The sequence below is a fragment of the Schistocerca serialis genome, chromosome 10, assembly GCF_023864345.2.
Source record: "Schistocerca serialis cubense isolate TAMUIC-IGC-003099 chromosome 10, iqSchSeri2.2, whole genome shotgun sequence".
NCBI classification, from domain to species: Eukaryota; Metazoa; Arthropoda; class Insecta; order Orthoptera; family Acrididae; genus Schistocerca; species Schistocerca serialis.
Window position 1 is genome coordinate 222,073,335 of NC_064647.1, and position 19,502 is coordinate 222,092,836.

The window sequence follows — 19,502 nt, forward strand, 5'->3', positions numbered from 1 at the left end:
TCAGATGGAAGTGTAAGGTAAATCATTTCACTATAAAATGCCACCAAATCCATCCCCAAGACAAATTAATAAATTATTGCATTTTCAAAGTTGTGAAGTACTCATCGATACACCCATTGTGTGTGCACATAACTTACCTGGTGCGACACTGATTCTAGGAGGTCCATTTTCTTCAGACGTCAGGACCAAGCCTGTAACAGAAATTCTGTGTAGTCAACTTCTCATGCAAGTGGTTAAATTAATGAAGAGTAGAATTTGCACCAGTGAAAAACCCATAAACATTCCTGGACATCTCTACTGTATTTCAGAGTTAGAATACCTCGCAACTGAACAAGTCATATCTGACACGTTGTGGTCACATTGCCAAGACCTGTGCTTCAGATGGAAGTGTAAGGTAAATCATTTCACTATAAAATGCCACCAAATCCATCCCCAAGACAAATTAATAAATTATTGCATTTTCAAAGTTGTGAAGTACTCATCGATACACCCATTGTGTGTGCACATAACTTACCTGGTGCGACACTGATTCTAGGAGGTCCATTTTCTTCAGACGTCAGGACCAAGCCTGTAACAGAAATTCTGTGTAGTCAACTTCTCATGCAAGTGGTTAAATTAATGAAGAGTAGAATTTGCACCAGTGAAAAACCCATAAACATTCCTGGACATCTCTACTGTATTTCCGAGTTAGAATACCCCGCAAATGAACAAGTCATATGTGACACGTTGTGGTCACATTGCCAAGACCTGTGCTTCAGATGGAAGTGTAAGGTAAATCATTTCCCTATAAAATGACACCAAATCCATCCCCAAGTCAAATGAATAAATTAATGCATTTTCAAAGTTGTGAAGTACTCATCGATACACCCATTGTGTGTGCACATAACTTACCTGGTGCGACACCGATTCTAGGAGGTCCATTTTCTTCAGACGTCAGGACCAAGCCTGTAACCGAAATTCTGTGTAGTCAACTTCTCATGCAAGTGGTTAAATTAATGAAAAGTAGAATTTGCACCAGTGAAAAACCCATAAACATTCCTGGACATCTCTACTGTATTTCCGAGTTAGAATACCCCGCAACTGAACAAGTCATATCTGACACGTTGTGGTCACATTGCCAAGACCTGTGCTTCAGATGGAAGTGTAAGGTAAATCATTTCCCTATAAAATGACACCAAATCCATCCCCAAGTCAAATGAATAAATTAATGCATTTTCAAAGTTGTGAAGTACTCATCGATACACCCATTGTGTGTGCACATAACTTACCTGGTGCGACACCGATTCTAGGAGGTCCATTTTCTTCAGACGTCAGGACCAAGCCTGTAACCGAAATTCTGTGTAGTCAACTTCTCATGCAAGTGGTTAAATTAATGAAAAGTAGAATTTGCACCAGTGAAAAACCCATAAACATTCCTGGACATCTCTACTGTATTTCCGAGTTAGAATACCCCGCAAATGAACAAGTCATATGTGACACGCTGTGGTCACATTGCCAAGACCTCTGCTTCAGATGGAATGTGTGCTGTGTAACCAGTCACATTGGGCCTATGGAAGTGTAAGGTAAATCATTTCCCTATAAAATGACACCAAATCCATCCCCAAGTCAAATGAATAAATTATTGCATTTTCAAAGTTGTGAAGTACTCATCGATACACCCATTGTGTGTGCACATAACTTACCTGGTGCGACACTGATTCTAGGAGGTCCATTTTCTTCAGACGTCAGGACCAAGCCTGTAACAGAAATTCTGTGTAGTCAACTTCTCATGCAAGTGGTTAAATTAATGAAGAGTAGAATTTGCACCAGTGAAAAACCCATAAACATTCCTGGACATCTCTACTGTATTTCAGAGTTAGAATACCTCGCAACTGAACAAGTCATATCTGACACGTTGTGGTCACATTGCCAAGACCTGTGCTTCAGATGGAAGTGTAAGGTAAATCATTTCACTATAAAATGCCACCAAATCCATCCCCAAGACAAATTAATAAATTATTGCATTTTCAAAGTTGTGAAGTACTCATCGATACACCCATTGTGTGTGCACATAACTTACCTGGTGCGACACCGATTCTAGGAGGTCCATTTTCTTCAGACGTCAGGACCAAGCCTGTAACCGAAATTCTGTGTAGTCAACTTCTCATGCAAGTGGTTAAATTAATGAAAAGTAGAATTTGCACCAGTGAAAAACCCATAAACATTCCTGGACATCTCTACTGTATTTCCGAGTTAGAATACCCCGCAACTGAACAAGTCATATCTGACACGTTGTGGTCACATTGCCAAGACCTGTGCTTCAGATGGAAGTGTAAGGTAAATCATTTCCCTATAAAATGACACCAAATCCATCCCCAAGTCAAATGAATAAATTATTGCATTTTCAAAGTTGTGAAGTACTCATCGATACACCCTTTGTGTATGCACATAACTTACCTGGTGCGACACTGATTCTAGGAGGTCCATTTTCTTCAGACGTCAGGACCAAGCCTGTAACAGAAATTCTGTGTAGTCAACTTCTCATGCAAGTGGTTAAATTAATGAAAAGTAGAATTTGCACCAGTGAAAAACCCATAAACATTCCTGGACATCTCTACTGTATTTCCGAGTTAGAATACCCCGCAAATGAACAAGTCATATGTGACACGCTGTGGTCACATTGCCAAGACCTCTGCTTCAGATGGAATGTGTGCTGTGTAACCAGTCACATTGGGCCTATGGAAGTGTAAGGTAAATCATTTCCCTATAAAATGACACCAAATCCATCCCCAAGTCAAATGAATAAATTATTGCATTTTCAAAGTTGTGAAGTACTCATCGATACACCCATTGTGTGTGCACATAACTTACCTGGTGCGACACTGATTCTAGGAGGTCCATTTTCTTCAGACGTCAGGACCAAGCCTGTAACAGAAATTCTGTGTAGTCAACTTCTCATGCAAGTGGTTAAATTAATGAAGAGTAGAATTTGCACCAGTGAAAAACCCATAAACATTCCTGGACATCTCTACTGTATTTCAGAGTTAGAATACCTCGCAACTGAACAAGTCATATCTGACACGTTGTGGTCACATTGCCAAGACCTGTGCTTCAGATGGAAGTGTAAGGTAAATCATTTCACTATAAAATGCCACCAAATCCATCCCCAAGACAAATTAATAAATTATTGCATTTTCAAAGTTGTGAAGTACTCATCGATACACCCATTGTGTGTGCACATAACTTACCTGGTGCGACACTGATTCTAGGAGGTCCATTTTCTTCAGACGTCAGGACCAAGCCTGTAACAGATATTCTCATGCAAGTGGTTAAATTAATGAAAAGTAGAATTTGCACCAGTGAAAAACCCATAAACATTCCTGGACATCTCTACTGTATTTCCGAGTTAGAATACCCCGCAACTGAACAAGTCATATCTGACACGTTGTGGTCACATTGCCAAGACCTGTGCTTCAGATGGAAGTGTAAGGTAAATCATTTCCCTATAAAATGACACCAAATCCATCCCCAAGTCAAATGAATAAATTATTGCATTTTCAAAGTTGTGAAGTACTCATCGATACACCCTTTGTGTGTGCACATAACTTACCTGGTGCGACACTGATTCCAGGAGGTCCATTTTCTTCAGACGTCAGGACCAAGCCTGTAACAGATATTCTCATGCAAGTGGTTAAATTAATGAAAAGTAGAATTTGCACCAGTGAAAAACCCATAAACATTCCTGGACATCTCTACTGTATTTCCGAGTTAGAATACCCCGCAACTGAACAAGTCATATCTGACACGTTGTGGTCACATTGCCAAGACCTGTGCTTCAGATGGAAGTGTAAGGTAAATCATTTCCCTATAAAATGACACCAAATCCATCCCCAAGTCAAATGAATAAATTATTGCATTTTCAAAGTTGTGAAGTACTCATCGATACACCCATTGTGTAGGCACATAACTTACCTGGTGCGACACTGATTCTAGGAGGTCCATTTTCTTCAGACGTCAGGACCAAGCCTGTAACAGAAATTCTGTGTAGTCAACTTCTCATGCAAGTGGTTAAATTAATGAAAAGTAGAATTTGCACCAGTGAAAAACCCATAAACATTCCTGGACATCTCTACTGTATTTCCGAGTTAGAATACCCCGCAACTGAACAAGTCATATCTGACACGTTGTGGTCACATTGCCAAGACCTGTGCTTCAGATGGAAGTGTAAGGTAAATCATTTCCCTATAAAATGACACCAAATCCATCCCCAAGTCAAATGAATAAATTATTGCATTTTCAAAGTTGTGAAGTACTCATCGATACACCCTTTGTGTGTGCACATAACTTACCTGGTGCGACACTGATTCTAGGAGGTCCATTTTCTTCAGACGTCAGGACCAAGCCTGTAACAGATATTCTCATGCAAGTGGTTAAATTAATGAAAAGTAGAATTTGCACCAGTGAAAAACCCATAAACATTCCTGGACATCTCTACTGTATTTCCGAGTTAGAATACCCCGCAACTGAACAAGTCATATCTGACACGTTGTGGTCACATTGCCAAGACCTGTGCTTCAGATGGAAGTGTAAGGTAAATCATTTCCCTATAAAATGACACCAAATCCATCCCCAAGTCAAATGAATAAATTATTGCATTTTCAAAGTTGTGAAGTACTCATCGATACACCCATTGTGTAGGCACATAACTTACCTGGTGCGACACTGATTCTAGGAGGTCCATTTTCTTCAGACGTCAGGACCAAGCCTGTAACAGAAATTCTGTGTAGTCAACTTCTCATGCAAGTGGTTAAATTAATGAAAAGTAGAATTTGCACCAATGAAAAACCCATAAACATTCCTGGAATAAATTATTGCATTTTCAAAGTTGTGAAGTACTCATCGATACACCCATTGTGTGTGCACATAACTTACCTGGTGCGACACTGATTCCAGGAGGTCCATTTTCTTCAGACGTCAGGACCAAGCCTGTAACAGAAATTCTGTGTAGTCAACTTCTCATGCAAGTGGTTAAATTAATGAAAAGTAGAATTTGCACCAGTGAAAAACCCATAAACATTCCTGGACATCTCTACTGTATTTCCGAGTTAGAATACCCCGCAACTGAACAAGTCATATGTGACACGCTGTGGTCACATTGCCAAGACCTGTGCTTCAGATGGAAGTGTAAGGTAAATCATTTCCCTATAAAATGACACCAAATCCATCCCCAAGTCAAATGAATAAATTATTGCATTTTCAAAGTTGTGAAGTACTCATCGGTACACCCATTGTGTGTGCACATAACTTACCTGGTGCGACACTGATTCTAGGAGGTCCAATTTCTTCAGACGTCAGGACCAAGCCTGTAACAGAAATTCTGTGTAGTCAACTTCTCAAGCAAGTGGTTAAATTAATGAAGAGTAGAATTTGCACCAGTGAAAAACCCATAAACATTCCTGGACATCTCTACTGTATTTCCGAGTTAGAATACCCCGCAACTGAACAAGTCATATCTGACACGTTGTGGTCACATTGCCAAGACCTGTGCTTCAGATGGAAGTGTAAGGTAAATCATTTCCCTATAAAATGACACCAAATCCATCCCCAAGTCAAATGAATAAATTATTGCATTTTCAAAGTTGTGAAGTACTCATCGATACACCCTTTGTGTATGCACATAACTTACCTGGTGCGACACTGATTCTAGGAGGTCCATTTTCTTCAGACGTCAGGACCAAGCCTGTAACAGAAATTCTGTGTAGTCAACTTCTCATGCAAGTGGTTAAATTAATGAAAAGTAGAATTTGCACCAGTGAAAAACCCATAAACATTCCTGGACATCTCTACTGTATTTCCGAGTTAGAATACCCCGCAAATGAACAAGTCATATGTGACACGCTGTGGTCACATTGCCAAGACCTGTGCTTCAGATGGAATGTGTGCTGTGTAACCAAACAGTCACACTGGGCCTATGGAAGTGTAAGGTAAATCATTTCCCTATAAATTGACACCAAATCCATCCCCAAGTCAAATGAATAAATTATTGCATTTTCAAAGTTGTGAAGTACTCATCGATACACCCATTGTGTGTGCACATAACTTACCTGGTGCGACACTGATTCTAGGAGGTCCATTTTCTTCAGACGTCAGGACCAAGCCTGTAACAGAAATTCTCATGCAAGTGGTTAAATTAATGAAAAGTAGAATTTGCACCAGTGAAAAACCCATAAACATTCCTGGACATCTCTACTGTATTTCCGAGTTAGAATACCCCGCAACTGAACAAGTCATATGTGACACGCTGTGGTCACATTGCCAAGACCTCTGCTTCAGATGGAATGTGTGCTGTGTAACCAGTCACATTGGGCCTATGGAAGTGTAAGGTAAATCATTTCCCTATAAAATGACACCAAATCCATCCCCAAGTCAAATGAATAAATTATTGCATTTTCAAAGTTGTGAAGTACTCATCGATACACCCATTGTGTGTGCACAGAACTTACCTGGTGCGACACTGATTCTAGGAGGTCCATTTTCTTCAGACGTCAGGACCAAGCCTGTAACAGAAATTCTGTGTAGTCAACTTCTCATGCAAGTGGTTAAATTAATGAAAAGTAGAATTTGCACCAGTGAAAAACCCATAAACATTCCTGGACATCTCTACTGTATTTCCGAGTTAGAATACCCCGCAACTGAACAAGTCATATCTGGCACGTTGTGGTCACATTGCCAAGACCTGTGCTTCAGATGGAAGTGTAAGGTAAATCATTTCCCTATAAAATGACACCAAATCCATCCCCAAGTCAGATGAATAAATTATTGCATTTTCAAAGTTGTGAAGTACTCATCGATACACCCATTGTGTAGGCACATAACTTACCTGGTGCGACACTGATTCTAGGAGGTCCATTTTTTTCAGACGTCAGGACCAAGCCTGTAACAGAAATTCTGTGTAGTCAACTTCTCATGCAAGTGGTTAAATTAATGAAAAGTAGAATTTGCACCAGTGAAAAACCCATAAACATTCCTGGACATCTCTACTGTATTTCCGAGTTAGAATACCCCGCAACTGAACAAGTCATATCTGACACGTTGTGGTCACATTGCCAAGACCTGTGCTTCAGATGGAAGTGTAAGGTAAATCATTTCCCTATAAAATGCCACCACATCCATCCCCAAGTCAAATGAATAAATTATTGCATTTTCAAAGTTGTGAAGTACTCATCGATACACCCATTGTGTGTGCACATAACTTACCTGGTGCGACACTGATTCTAGGAGGTCCATTTTCTTCAGACGTCAGGACCAAGCCTGTAACAGATATTCTCATGCAAGTGGTTAAATTAATGAAAAGTAGAATTTGCACCAGTGAAAAACCCATAAACATTCCTGGACATCTCTACTGTATTTCCGAGTTAGAATACCCCGCAACTGAACAAGTCATATGTGACACGCTGTGGTCACATTGCCAAGACCTCTGCTTCAGATGGAATGTGTGCTGTGTAACCAGTCACATTGGGCCTATGGAAGTGTAAGGTAAATCATTTCCCTATAAAATGACACCAAATCCATCCCCAAGTCAAATGAATAAATTATTGCATTTTCAAAGTTGTGAAGTACTCATCGATACACCCATTGTGTGTGCACATAACTTACCTGCTGCGACACTGATTCTAGGAGGTCCATTTTCTTCAGACGTCAGGACCAAGCCTGTAACCGAATTTCTGTGTAGTCAACTTCTCATGCAAGTGGTTAAATTAATGAAGAGTAGAATTTGCACCAGTGAAAAACCCATAAACATTCCTGGACATCTCTACTGTATTTCCGAGTTAGAATACCCCGCAACTGAACAAGTCATATCCGACACGTTGTGGTCACATTGCCAAGACCTGTGCTTCAGATGGAAGTGTAAGGTAAATCATTTCCCTATAAAATGACACCAAATCCATCCCCAAGTCAAATGAATAAATTATTGCATTTTCAAAGTTGTGAAGTACTCATCGATACACCCATTGTGTGTGCACATAACTTACCTGGTGCGACACTGATTCTAGGAGGTCCATTTTCTTCAGACGTCAGGACCAAGCCTGTAACCGAATTTCTGTGTAGTCAACTTCTCATGCAAGTGGTTAAATTAATGAAGAGTAGAATTTGCACCAGTGAAAAACCCATAAACATTCCTGGACATCTCTACTGTATTTCCGAGTTAGAATACCCCGCAACTGAACAAGTCATATGTGACACGCTGTGGTCACATTGCCAAGACCTCTGCTTCAGATGGAATGTGTGCTGTGTAACCAGTCACATTGGGCCTATGGAAGTGTAAGGTAAATCATTTCCCTATAAAATGACACCAAATCCATCCCCAAGTCAAATGAATAAATTATTGCATTTTCAAAGTTGTGAAGTACTCATCGATACACCCATTGTGTGTGCACATAACTTACCTGCTGCGACACTGATTCTAGGAGGTCCATTTTCTTCAGACGTCAGGACCAAGCCTGTAACCGAATTTCTGTGTAGTCAACTTCTCATGCAAGTGGTTAAATTAATGAAGAGTAGAATTTGCACCAGTGAAAAACCCATAAACATTCCTGGACATCTCTACTGTATTTCCGAGTTAGAATACCCCGCAACTGAACAAGTCATATGTGACACGCTGTGGTCACATTGCCAAGACCTCTGCTTCAGATGGAATGTGTGCTGTGTAACCAGTCACATTGGGCCTATGGAAGTGTAAGGTAAATCATTTCCCTATAAATTGACACCAAATCCATCCCCAAGTCAAATGAATAAATTATTGCATTTTCAAAGTTGTGAAGTACTCATCGATACACCCATTGTGTAGGCACATAACTTACCTGGTGCGACACTGATTCTAGGAGGTCCATTTTCTTCAGACGTCAGGACCAAGCCTGTAACAGAAATTCTGTGTAGTCAACTTCTCATGCAAGTGGTTAAATTAATGAAAAGTAGAATTTGCACCAGTGAAAAACCCATAAACATTCCTGGACATCTCTACTCTATTTCCGAGTTAGAATACCCCGCAACTGAACAAGTCATATCTGACATGTTGTGGTCACATTGCCAAGACCTGTGCTTCAGATGGAAGTGTAAGGTAAATGATTTCCCTATAAAATGACACCAAATCCATCCCCAAGTCAAATGAATAAATTATTGCATTTTCAAAGTTGTGAAGTACTCATCGATACACCCATTGTGTGTGCACATAACTGACCTGGTGCGACACTGATTCTAGGAGGTCCATTTTTTTCAGACGTCAGGACCAAGCCTGTAACAGAAATTCTGTGTAGTCAACTTCTCATGCAAGTGGTTAAATTAATGAAAAGTAGAATTTGCACCAGTGAAAAACCCATAAACATTCCTGGACATCTCTACTGTATTTCAGAGTTAGAATACCCCGCAACTGAACAAGTCATATCTGACACGTTGTGGTCACATTGCCAAGACCTGTGCTTCAGATGGAAGTGTAAGGTAAATCATTTCCCTATAAAATGACACCAAATCCATCCCCAAGTCAAATGAATAAATTATTGCATTTTCAAAGTTGTGAAGCACTCATCGATACACCCATTGTGTGTGCACATAACTTACCTGGTGCGACACTGATTCTAGGAGGTCCATTTTCTTCAGACGTCAGGACCAAGCCTGTAACAGAAATTCTGTGTAGTCAACTTCTCATGCAAGTGGTTAAATTAATGAAAAGTAGAATTTGCACCAGTGAAAAACCCATAAGCATTCCTGGACATCTCTACTGTATTTCCGAGTTAGAATACCCCGCAACTGAACAAGTCATATGTGACACGCTGTGGTCACATTGCCAAGACCTGTGCTTCAGATGGAAGTGTAAGGTAAATCATTTCCCTATAAAATGACACCAAATCCATCCCCAAGTCAAATGAATAAATTATTGCATTTTCAAAGTTGTGAAGTACTCATCGGTACACCCATTGTGTGTGCACATAACTTACCTGGTGCGACACTGATTCTAGGAGGTCCAATTTCTTCAGACGTCAGGACCAAGCCTGTAACAGAAATTCTGTGTAGTCAACTTCTCAAGCAAGTGGTTAAATTAATGAAGAGTAGAATTTGCACCAGTGAAAAACCCATAAACATTCCTGGACATCTCTACTGTATTTCCGAGTTAGAATACCTCGCAACTGAACAAGTCATATCTGACACGTTGTGGTCACATTGCCAAGACCTGTGCTTCAGATGGAAGTGTAAGGTAAATCATTTCCCTATAAAATGCCACCAAATCCATCCCCAAGTCAAATGAATAAATTATTGCATTTTCAAAGTTGTGAAGCACTCATCGATACACCCATTGTGTGTGCACATAACTTACCTGGTGCGACACTGATTCTAGGAGGTCCATTTTCTTCAGACGTCAGGACCAAGCCTGTAACAGAAATTCTGTGTAGTCAACTTCTCATGCAAGTGGTTAAATTAATGAAAAGTAGAATTTGCACCAGTGAAAAACCCATAAGCATTCCTGGACATCTCTACTGTATTTCCGAGTTAGAATACCCCGCAACTGAACAAGTCATATGTGACACGCTGTGGTCACATTGCCAAGACCTCTGCTTCAGATGGAATGTGCGCTGTGTAACCAGTCACATTGGGCCTATGGAAGTGTAAGGTAAATCATTTCCCTATAAAATGGCACCAAATCCATCCCCAAGTCAAATGAATAAATTATTGAATTTAAAAGTTGTGAAGTACTCATCGATACACCCACTGTGTAGGCACATAACTTACCTGGTGCGACACTGATTCTAGGAGGTCCATTTTCTTCAGACGTCAGGACCAAGCCTGTAACAGAAATTCTGTGTAGTCAACTTCTCATGCAAGTGGTTAAATTAATGAAAAGTAGAATTTGCACCAGTGAAAAACCCATAAACATTCCTGGACATCTCTACTGTATTTCCGAGTTAGAATACCCCGCAACTGAACAAGTATATCTGGCACGTTGTGGTCACATTGCCAAGACCTGTGCTTCAGATGGAAGTGTAAGGTAAATCATTTCCCTATAAAATGACACCAAATCCATCCCCAAGTCAAATGAATAAATTATTGCATTTTCAAAGTTGTGAAGTACTCATCGATACACACATTGTGTGTGCACATAACTTACCTGGTGCGACACTGATTCTAGGAGGTCCATTTTCTTCAGACGTCAGGACCAAGCCTGTAACAGAAATTCTGTGTAGTCAACTTCTCATGCAAGTGGTTAAATTAATGAAAAGTAGAATTTGCACCAGTGAAAAACCCATAAGCATTCCTGGACATCTCTACTGTATTTCCGAGTTAGAATACCCCGCAACTGAACAAGTCATATGTGACACGCTGTGGTCACATTGCCAAGACCTCTGCTTCAGATGGAATGTGCGCTGTGTAACCAGTCACATTGGGCCTATGGAAGTGTAAGGTAAATCATTTCCCTATAAAATGGCACCAAATCCATCCCCAAGTCAAATGAATAAATTATTGAATTTAAAAGTTGTGAAGTACTCATCGATACACCCACTGTGTAGGCACATAACTTACCTGGTGCGACACTGATTCTAGGAGGTCCATTTTCTTCAGACGTCAGGACCAAGCCTGTAACAGAAATTCTGTGTAGTCAACTTCTCATGCAAGTGGTTAAATTAATGAAAAGTAGAATTTGCACCAGTGAAAAACCCATAAACATTCCTGGACATCTCTACTGTATTTCCGAGTTAGAATACCCCGCAACTGAACAAGTATATCTGGCACGTTGTGGTCACATTGCCAAGACCTGTGCTTCAGATGGAAGTGTAAGGTAAATCATTTCCCTATAAAATGACACCAAATCCATCCCCAAGTCAAATGAATAAATTATTGCATTTTCAAAGTTGTGAAGTACTCATCGATACACCCATTGTGTGTGCACATAACTTACCTGGTGCGACACTGATTCTAGGAGGTCCATTTTCTTCAGACGTCAGGACCAAGCCTGTAACAGAAATTCTGTGTAGTCAACTTCTCATGCAAGTGGTTAAATTAATGAAAAATAGAATTTGCACCAGTGAAAAACCCATAAACATTCCTGGACATCTCTACTGTATTTCCGAGTTAGAATACCCCTCAACTGAACAAGTCATATGTGACACGCTGTGGTCACATTGCCAAGACCTCTGCTTCAGATGGAATGTGTGCTGTGTAACCAGTCACATTGGGCCTATGGAAGTGTAAGGTAAATCATTTCCCTATAAAATGACACCAAATCCATCCCCAAGTCAAATGAATATATTATTGCATTTTCAAAGTTGTGAAGTACTCATCGATACACCCATTGTGTGTGCACATAACTTACCTGGTGCGACACTGATTCTAGGAGGTCCATTTTCTTCAGACGTCAGGACCAAGCCTGTAACAGAAATTCTGTGTAGTCAACTTCTCATGCAAGTGGTTAAATTAATGAAAAGTAGAATTTGCACCAGTGAAAAACCCATCAGCATTCCTGGACATCTCTACTGTATTTCCGAGTTAGAATACCCCGCAACTGAACAAGTCATATGTGACACGCTGTGGTCACATTGCCAAGACCTCTGCTTCAGATGGAATGTGCGCTGTGTAACCAGTCACATTGGGCCTATGGAAGTGTAAGGTAAATCATTTCCCTATAAAATGGCACCAAATCCATCCCCAAGTCAAATGAATAAATTATTGCATTTTCAAAGTTGTGAAGTACTCATCGATACACCCATTGTGTAGGCACATAACTTACCTGGTGCGACACTGATTCTAGGAGGTCCATTTTCTTCAGACGTCAGGACCAAGCCTGTAACAGAAATTCTGTGTAGTCAACTTCTCATGCAAGTGGTTAAATTAATGAAAAGTAGAATTTGCACCAGTGAAAAACCCATAAACATTCCTGGACATCTCTACTGTATTTCCGAGTTAGAATACCCCGCAACTGAACAAGTCATATCTGGCACGTTGTGGTCACATTGCCAAGACCTGTGCTTCAGATGGAAGTGTAAGGTAAATCATTTCCCTATAAAATGACACCAAATCCATCCCCAAGTCAAATGAATAAATTATTGCATTTTCAAAGTTGTGAAGTACTCATCGATATACCCATTGTGTGTGCACATAACTTACCTGGTGCGACACTGATTCTAGGAGGTCCATTTTCTTCAGACGTCAGGACCAAGCCTGTAACAGATATTCTCATGCAAGTGGTTAAATTAATGAAAAGTAGAATTTGCACCAGTGAAAAACCCATAAACATTCCTGGACATCTCTACTGTATTTCCGAGTTAGAATACCCCGCAACTGAACAAGTCATATCTGACACGTTGTGGTCACATTGCCAAGACCTGGGCTTCAGATGGAAGTGTAAGGTAAATCATTTCCCTATAAAATGACACCAAATCCATCCCCAAGTCAAATGAATAAATTATTGCATTTTCAAAGTTGTGAAGTACTCATCGATACACCCATTGTGTGTGCACATAACTTACCTGGTGCGACACTGATTCTAGGAGGTCCATTTTCTTCAGACGTCAGGACCAAGCCTGTAACAGATATTCTCATGCAAGTGGTTAAATTAATGAAAAGTAGAATTTGCACCAGTGAAAAACCCATAAACATTCCTGGACATCTCTACTGTATTTCCGAGTTAGAATACCCCGCAACTGAACAAGTCATATGTGACACGCTGTGGTCACATTGCCAAGACCTCTGCTTCAGATGGAATGTGTGCTGTGTAACCAGTCACATTGGGCCTATGGAAGTGTAAGGTAAATCATTTCCCGATAAAATGACACCAAATCCATCCCCAAGTCAAATGAATAAATTATTGCATTTTCAAAGTTGTGAAGTACTCATCGATACACCCATTGTGTGTGCACATAACTTACCTGGTGCGACACTGATTCTAGGAGGTCCATTTTCTTCAGACGTCAGGACCAAGCCTGTAACAGAAATTCTGTGTAGTCAACTTCTCATGCAAGTGGTTAAATTAATGAAGAGTAGAATTTGCACCAGTGAAAAACCCATAAACATTCCTGGACATCTCTACTGTATTTCCGAGTTAGAATACCTCGCAACTCAACAAGTCATATCTGACACGTTGTGGTCACATTGCCAAGACCTGTGCTTCAGATGGAAGTGTAAGGTAAATCATTTCACTATAAAATGCCACCAAATCCATCCCCAAGACAAATGAATAAATTATTGCATTTTCAAAGTTGTGAAGTACTCATCGATACACCCATTGTGTGTGCACATAACTTACCTGGTGCGACACTGATTCTAGGAGGTCCATTTTCTTCAGACGTCAGGACCAAGCCTGTAACAGATATTCTCATGCAAGTGGTTAAATTAATGAAAAGTAGAATTTGCACCAGTGAAAAACCCATAAACATTCCTGGACATCTCTACTGTATTTCCGAGTTAGAATACCCCGCAACTGAACAAGTCATATCTGACACGTTGTGGTCACATTGCCAAGACCTGTGCTTCAGATGGAAGTGTAAGGTAAATCATTTCCCTATAAAATGACGCCAAATCCATCCCCAAGTCAAATGAATAAATTATTGCATTTTCAAAGTTGTGAAGTACTCATCGATACACCCTTTGTGTGTGCACATAACTTACCTGGTGCGACACTGATTCTAGGAGGTCCATTTTCTTCAGACGTCAGGACCAAGCCTGTAACAGAAATTCTGTGTAGTCAACTTCTCATGCAAGTGGTTAAATTAATGAAAAGTAGAATTTGCACCAGTGAAAAACCCATAAACATTCCTGGACATCTCTACTGTATTTCCGAGTTAGAATACCCCGCAACTGAACAAGTCATATGTGACACGCTGTGGTCACATTGCCAAGACCTCTGCTTCAGATGGAATGTGTGCTGTGTAACCAGTCACATTGGGCCTATGGAAGTGTAAGGTAAATCATTTCCCTATAAAATGACACCAAATCCATCCCCAAGTCAAATGAATAAATTATTGCATTTTCAAAGTTGTGAAGTACTCATCGATACACCCATTGTGTGTGCACATAACTTACCTGGTGCGACACTGATTCTAGGAGGTCCATTTTCTTCAGACGTCAGGACCAAGCCTGTAACAGAAATTCTGTGTAGTCAACTTCTCATGCAAGTGGTTAAATTAATGAAAAGTAGAATTTGCACCAGTGAAAAACCCATAAACATTCCCGGACATCTCTACTGTATTTCCGAGTAAGAATACCCCGCAACTGAACAAGTCATATCTGACACGTTGTGGTCACATTGCCAAGACCTGTGCTTCAGATGGAAGTGTAAGGTAAATGATTTCCCTATAAAATGACACCAAATCCATCCCCAAGTCAAATGAATAAATTATTGCATTTTCAAAGTTGTGAAGTACTCATCGATACACCCATTGTGTGTGCACATAACTTACCTGGTGCGACACTGATTCTTGGAGTTCCATTTTCTTCAGACGTCAGGACCAAGCCTGTAACAGAAATTCTGTGTAGTCAACTTCTCATGCAAGTGGTTAAATTAATGAAAAGTAGAATTTGCACCAGTGAAAAACCCATAAACATTCCTGGACATCTCTACTGTATTTCCGAGTTAGAATACCCCGCAACTGAACAAGTCATATCTGACACGTTGTGGTCACATTGCCAAGACCTCTGCTTCAGATGGAAGTGTAAGGTAAATCATTTCCCTATAAAATGACACCAAATCCATCCCCAAGTCAAATGAATAAATTATTGCATTTTCAAAGTTGTGAAGTACTCATCGATACACCCATTGTGTGTGCACATAACTTACCTGGTGCGACACTGATTCTAGGACGTCCATTTTTTTCAGACGTCAGGACCAAGCCTGTAACAGAAATTCAGTGTAGTCAACTTCTCATGCAAGTGGTTAAATTAATGAAAAGTAGAATTTGCACCAGTGAAAAACCCATAAACATTCCTGGACATCTCTACTGTATTTCCGAGTTAGAATACCCCGCAACTGAACAAGTCATATCTGACACGTTGTGGTCACATTGCCAAGACCTGTGCTTCAGATGGAAGTGTAAGGTAAATCATTTCCCTATAAAATGACACCAAATCCATCCCCAAGTCAAATGAATAAATTATTGCATTTTCAAAGTTGTGAAGTACTCATCGATACACCCATTGTGAGTGCACATAACTTACCTGGTGCGACACTGATTCTAGGAGGTCCATTTTCTTCAGACGTCAGGACCAAACCTGTAACAGAAATTCTGTGTAGTCAACTTCTCATGCAAGTGGTTAAATTAATGAAAAGTAGAATTTGCACCGGTGAAAAACCCATAAACATTCCTGGACATCTCTACTGTATTTCCGAGTCAGAATACCCCGCAACTGAACAAGTCATATCTGACACGTTGTGGTCACATTGCCAAGACCTGTGCTTCAGATGGAAGTGTAAGGTAAATCATTTCCCTATAAAATGCCACCAAATCCATCCCCAAGTCAAATGAATAAATTATTGCATTTTCAAAGTTGTGAAGTACTCATCGATACACCCATTGTGTGTGCACATAACTTACCTGGTGCGACACTGATTCTAGGAGGTCCATTTTCTTCAGACGTCAGGACCAAGCCTGTAACAGAAATTCTCATGCAAGTGGTTAAATTAATGAAAAGTAGAATTTGCACCAGTGAAAAACCCATAAACATTCCTGGACATCTCTACTGTATTTCCGAGTTAGAATACCCCGCAACTGAACAAGTCATATCTGACACGTTGTGGTCACATTGCCAAGACCTGTGCTTCAGATGGAAGTGTAAGGTAAATCATTTCCCTATAAAATGACACCAAATCCATCCCCAAGTCAAATGAATAAATTATTGCATTTTCAAAGTTGTGAAGTACTCATCGATACACCCTTTGTGTGTGCACATAACTTACCTGGTGCGACACTGATTCTAGGAGGTCCATTTTCTTCAGACGTCAGGACCAAGCCTGTAACAGATATTCTCATGCAAGTGGTTAAATTAATGAAAAGTAGAATTTGCACCAGTGAAAAACCCATAAACATTCCTGGACATCTCTACTGTATTTCCGAGTTAGAATACCCCGCAACTGAACAAGTCATATCTGACACGTTGTGGTCACATTGCCAAGACCTGTGCTTCAGATGGAAGTGTAAGGTAAATGATTTCCCTATAAAATGACACCAAATCCATCCCCAAGTCAAATGAATAAATTATTGCATTTTCAAAGTTGTGAAGTACTCATCGATACACCCATTGTGTGTGCACATAACTTACCTGGTGCGACACTGAGTCTAGGAGGTCCATTTTCTTCAGACGTCAGGACCAAGCCTGTAACAGAAATTCTGTGTAGTCAACTTCTCATGCAAGTGGTTAAATTAATGAAAAGTAGAATTTGCACCAGTGAAAAACCCATAAACATTCCTGGACATCTCTACTGTATTTCCGAGTTAGAATACCCCGCAACTGAACAAGTCATATCTGACACGTTGTGGTCACATTGCCAAGACCTGTGCTTCAGATGGAAGTGTAAGGTAAGTCATTTCCGTATAAAATGACACCAAGTCCATCCCCAAGTCAAATGAATAAATTATTGCATTTTCAAAGTTGTGAAGTACTCATCGATACACCCATTGTGTGTGCACATAACTTACCTGGTGCGACACTGATTCTAGGAGGTCCATTTTCTTCAGACGTCAGGACCAAGCCTGTAACAGAAATTCTCATGCAAGTGGTTAAATTAATGAAAAGTAGAATTTGCACCAGTGAGAAATCCATAAACATTCCTGGACATCTCTACTGTATTTCTGAGTTAGAATACCCCGCAACTGAACAAGTCATATCTGACACGTTGTGGTCACATTGCCAAGACCTGTGCTTCAGATGGAAGTGTAAGGTAAATGATTTCCCTATAAAATGACACCAAATCCATCCCCAAGTCAAATGAATAAATTATTGCATTTTCAAAGTTGTGAAGTACTCATCGATACACCCATTGTGTGTGCACATAACTTACCTGGTGCGACACTGATTCTAGGAGGTCCATTTTCTTCAGACGTCAGGACCAAGCCTGTAACAGAAATTCTGTGTAGTTAACTTCTCATGCAAGTGGTTAAATTAATGAAAAGTAGAATTTGCACCAGTGAAAAACCCATAAACATTCCTGGACATCTCTACTGTATTTCCGAGTTAGAATACCCCGCAACTGAACAAGTCATATCTGACACGTTGTGGTCACATTGCCAAGACCTGTGCTTCAGATGGAAGTGTAAGGTAAATCATTTCCCTATAAAATGACACCAAATCCATCCCCAAGTCAAATGAATAAATTATTGCATTTTCAAAGTTGTGAAGTACTCATCGATACACCCATTGTGTGTGCACATAACTTACCTGTTGCGACACTGATTCTAGGAGGTCCATTTTCTTCAGACGTCAGGAACAAGCCTGTAACAGAAATTCTGTGTAGTTAACTTCTCATGCAAGTGGTTAAATTAATGAAAAGTAGAATTTGCACCAGTGAAAAACCCATAAACATTCCTGGACATCTCTACTGTATTTCCGAGTTAGAATACCCCGCAGCTGAACAAGTCATATCTGACACGTTGTGGTCACATTGCCAAGACCTGTGCTTCAGATGGAAGTGTAAGGTAAATCATTTCCCTATAAAATGACACCAAATCCATCCCCAAGTCAAATGAATAAATTATTGCATTTTCAAAGTTGTGAAGTACTCATCGATACACCCATTGTGTGTGCACATAACTTACCTGGTGCGACACTGATTCTAGGAGGTCCATTTTCTTCAGACGTCAGGACCAAGCCTGTAACAGAAATTCTGTGTAGTCAACTTCTCATGCAAGTGGTTAAATTAATGAAAAGTAGAATTTGCACCAGTGAAAAACCCATAAACATTCCTGGACATCTCTACTGTATTTCCGAGTTAGAATACCCCGCAACTGAACAAGTCATATCTGACACGTTGTGGTCACATTGCCAAGACCTGTGCTTCAGATGGAAGTGTAAGGTAAATCATTTCCCTATAAAATGACACCAAATCCATCCCCAAGTCAAATGAATAAATTATTGCATTTTCAAAGTTGTGAAGTACTCATCGATACACCCATTGTGTGTGCACATAACTTACCTGGTGCGACACTGATTCTAGGAGGTCCATTTTCTTCAGACGTCAGGACCAAGCCTGTAACAGAAATTCTCATGCAAGTGGTTAAATTAATGAAAAGTAGAATTTGCACCAGTGAAAAACCCATAAACATTCCTGGACATCTCTACTGTATTTCCGAGTTAGAATACCCCGCAACTGAACAAGTCATATCTGACACGTTGTGGTCACATTGCCAAGACCTGTGCTTCAGATGGAAGTGTAAGGTAAATCATTTCCCTATAAAATGACACCAAATCCATCCCCAAGTCAAATGAATAAATTATTGCATTTTCAAAGTTGTGAAGTACTCATCGATACACCCATTGTGTGTGCACAT

General features: G+C 40.1%; 2 protein-coding genes across 3 annotated transcripts in view; both read right to left on the minus strand.

The window, feature by feature from the left end:
* LOC126425040 (transmembrane protein 50B) overlaps positions 1-19,502 on the minus strand; it is a 515,390-nt gene that overhangs the window by 131,928 nt on the left and 363,960 nt on the right. The gene's annotated exons all lie outside the window — the stretch shown is intronic.
* The window catches only part of LOC126424708 (collagen alpha-5(IV) chain-like), a 43,230-nt gene that overhangs the window by 10,997 nt on the left and 12,731 nt on the right, over positions 1-19,502 (minus strand). Inside the window, exons 27-77 of the mRNA XM_050087431.1 lie at positions 19,148-19,201; positions 18,771-18,824; positions 18,394-18,447; positions 18,017-18,070; positions 17,655-17,708; positions 17,278-17,331; positions 16,916-16,969; positions 16,554-16,607; positions 16,177-16,230; positions 15,800-15,853; positions 15,423-15,476; positions 15,046-15,099; positions 14,632-14,685; positions 14,270-14,323; positions 13,893-13,946; positions 13,494-13,547; positions 13,132-13,185; positions 12,755-12,808; positions 12,341-12,394; positions 11,927-11,980; positions 11,551-11,604; positions 11,138-11,191; positions 10,762-10,815; positions 10,349-10,402; positions 9,972-10,025; positions 9,595-9,648; positions 9,218-9,271; positions 8,841-8,894; positions 8,427-8,480; positions 8,013-8,066; positions 7,636-7,689; positions 7,237-7,290; positions 6,860-6,913; positions 6,483-6,536; positions 6,084-6,137; positions 5,666-5,719; positions 5,289-5,342; positions 4,912-4,965; positions 4,691-4,744; positions 4,329-4,382; positions 3,952-4,005; positions 3,590-3,643; positions 3,228-3,281; positions 2,851-2,904; positions 2,437-2,490; positions 2,060-2,113; positions 1,683-1,736; positions 1,269-1,322; positions 892-945; positions 515-568; positions 138-191 (exon numbers count right to left, since the gene is read on the minus strand). Of these exons, the coding sequence (XP_049943388.1) occupies positions 138-191; positions 515-568; positions 892-945; positions 1,269-1,322; positions 1,683-1,736; positions 2,060-2,113; positions 2,437-2,490; positions 2,851-2,904; positions 3,228-3,281; positions 3,590-3,643; positions 3,952-4,005; positions 4,329-4,382; positions 4,691-4,744; positions 4,912-4,965; positions 5,289-5,342; positions 5,666-5,719; positions 6,084-6,137; positions 6,483-6,536; positions 6,860-6,913; positions 7,237-7,290; positions 7,636-7,689; positions 8,013-8,066; positions 8,427-8,480; positions 8,841-8,894; positions 9,218-9,271; positions 9,595-9,648; positions 9,972-10,025; positions 10,349-10,402; positions 10,762-10,815; positions 11,138-11,191; positions 11,551-11,604; positions 11,927-11,980; positions 12,341-12,394; positions 12,755-12,808; positions 13,132-13,185; positions 13,494-13,547; positions 13,893-13,946; positions 14,270-14,323; positions 14,632-14,685; positions 15,046-15,099; positions 15,423-15,476; positions 15,800-15,853; positions 16,177-16,230; positions 16,554-16,607; positions 16,916-16,969; positions 17,278-17,331; positions 17,655-17,708; positions 18,017-18,070; positions 18,394-18,447; positions 18,771-18,824; positions 19,148-19,201 (2,754 nt within the window). The remainder of the gene's footprint in view (positions 1-137; positions 192-514; positions 569-891; positions 946-1,268; positions 1,323-1,682; positions 1,737-2,059; positions 2,114-2,436; positions 2,491-2,850; positions 2,905-3,227; positions 3,282-3,589; positions 3,644-3,951; positions 4,006-4,328; positions 4,383-4,690; positions 4,745-4,911; positions 4,966-5,288; positions 5,343-5,665; positions 5,720-6,083; positions 6,138-6,482; positions 6,537-6,859; positions 6,914-7,236; positions 7,291-7,635; positions 7,690-8,012; positions 8,067-8,426; positions 8,481-8,840; positions 8,895-9,217; positions 9,272-9,594; positions 9,649-9,971; positions 10,026-10,348; positions 10,403-10,761; positions 10,816-11,137; positions 11,192-11,550; positions 11,605-11,926; positions 11,981-12,340; positions 12,395-12,754; positions 12,809-13,131; positions 13,186-13,493; positions 13,548-13,892; positions 13,947-14,269; positions 14,324-14,631; positions 14,686-15,045; positions 15,100-15,422; positions 15,477-15,799; positions 15,854-16,176; positions 16,231-16,553; positions 16,608-16,915; positions 16,970-17,277; positions 17,332-17,654; positions 17,709-18,016; positions 18,071-18,393; positions 18,448-18,770; positions 18,825-19,147; positions 19,202-19,502) is intronic.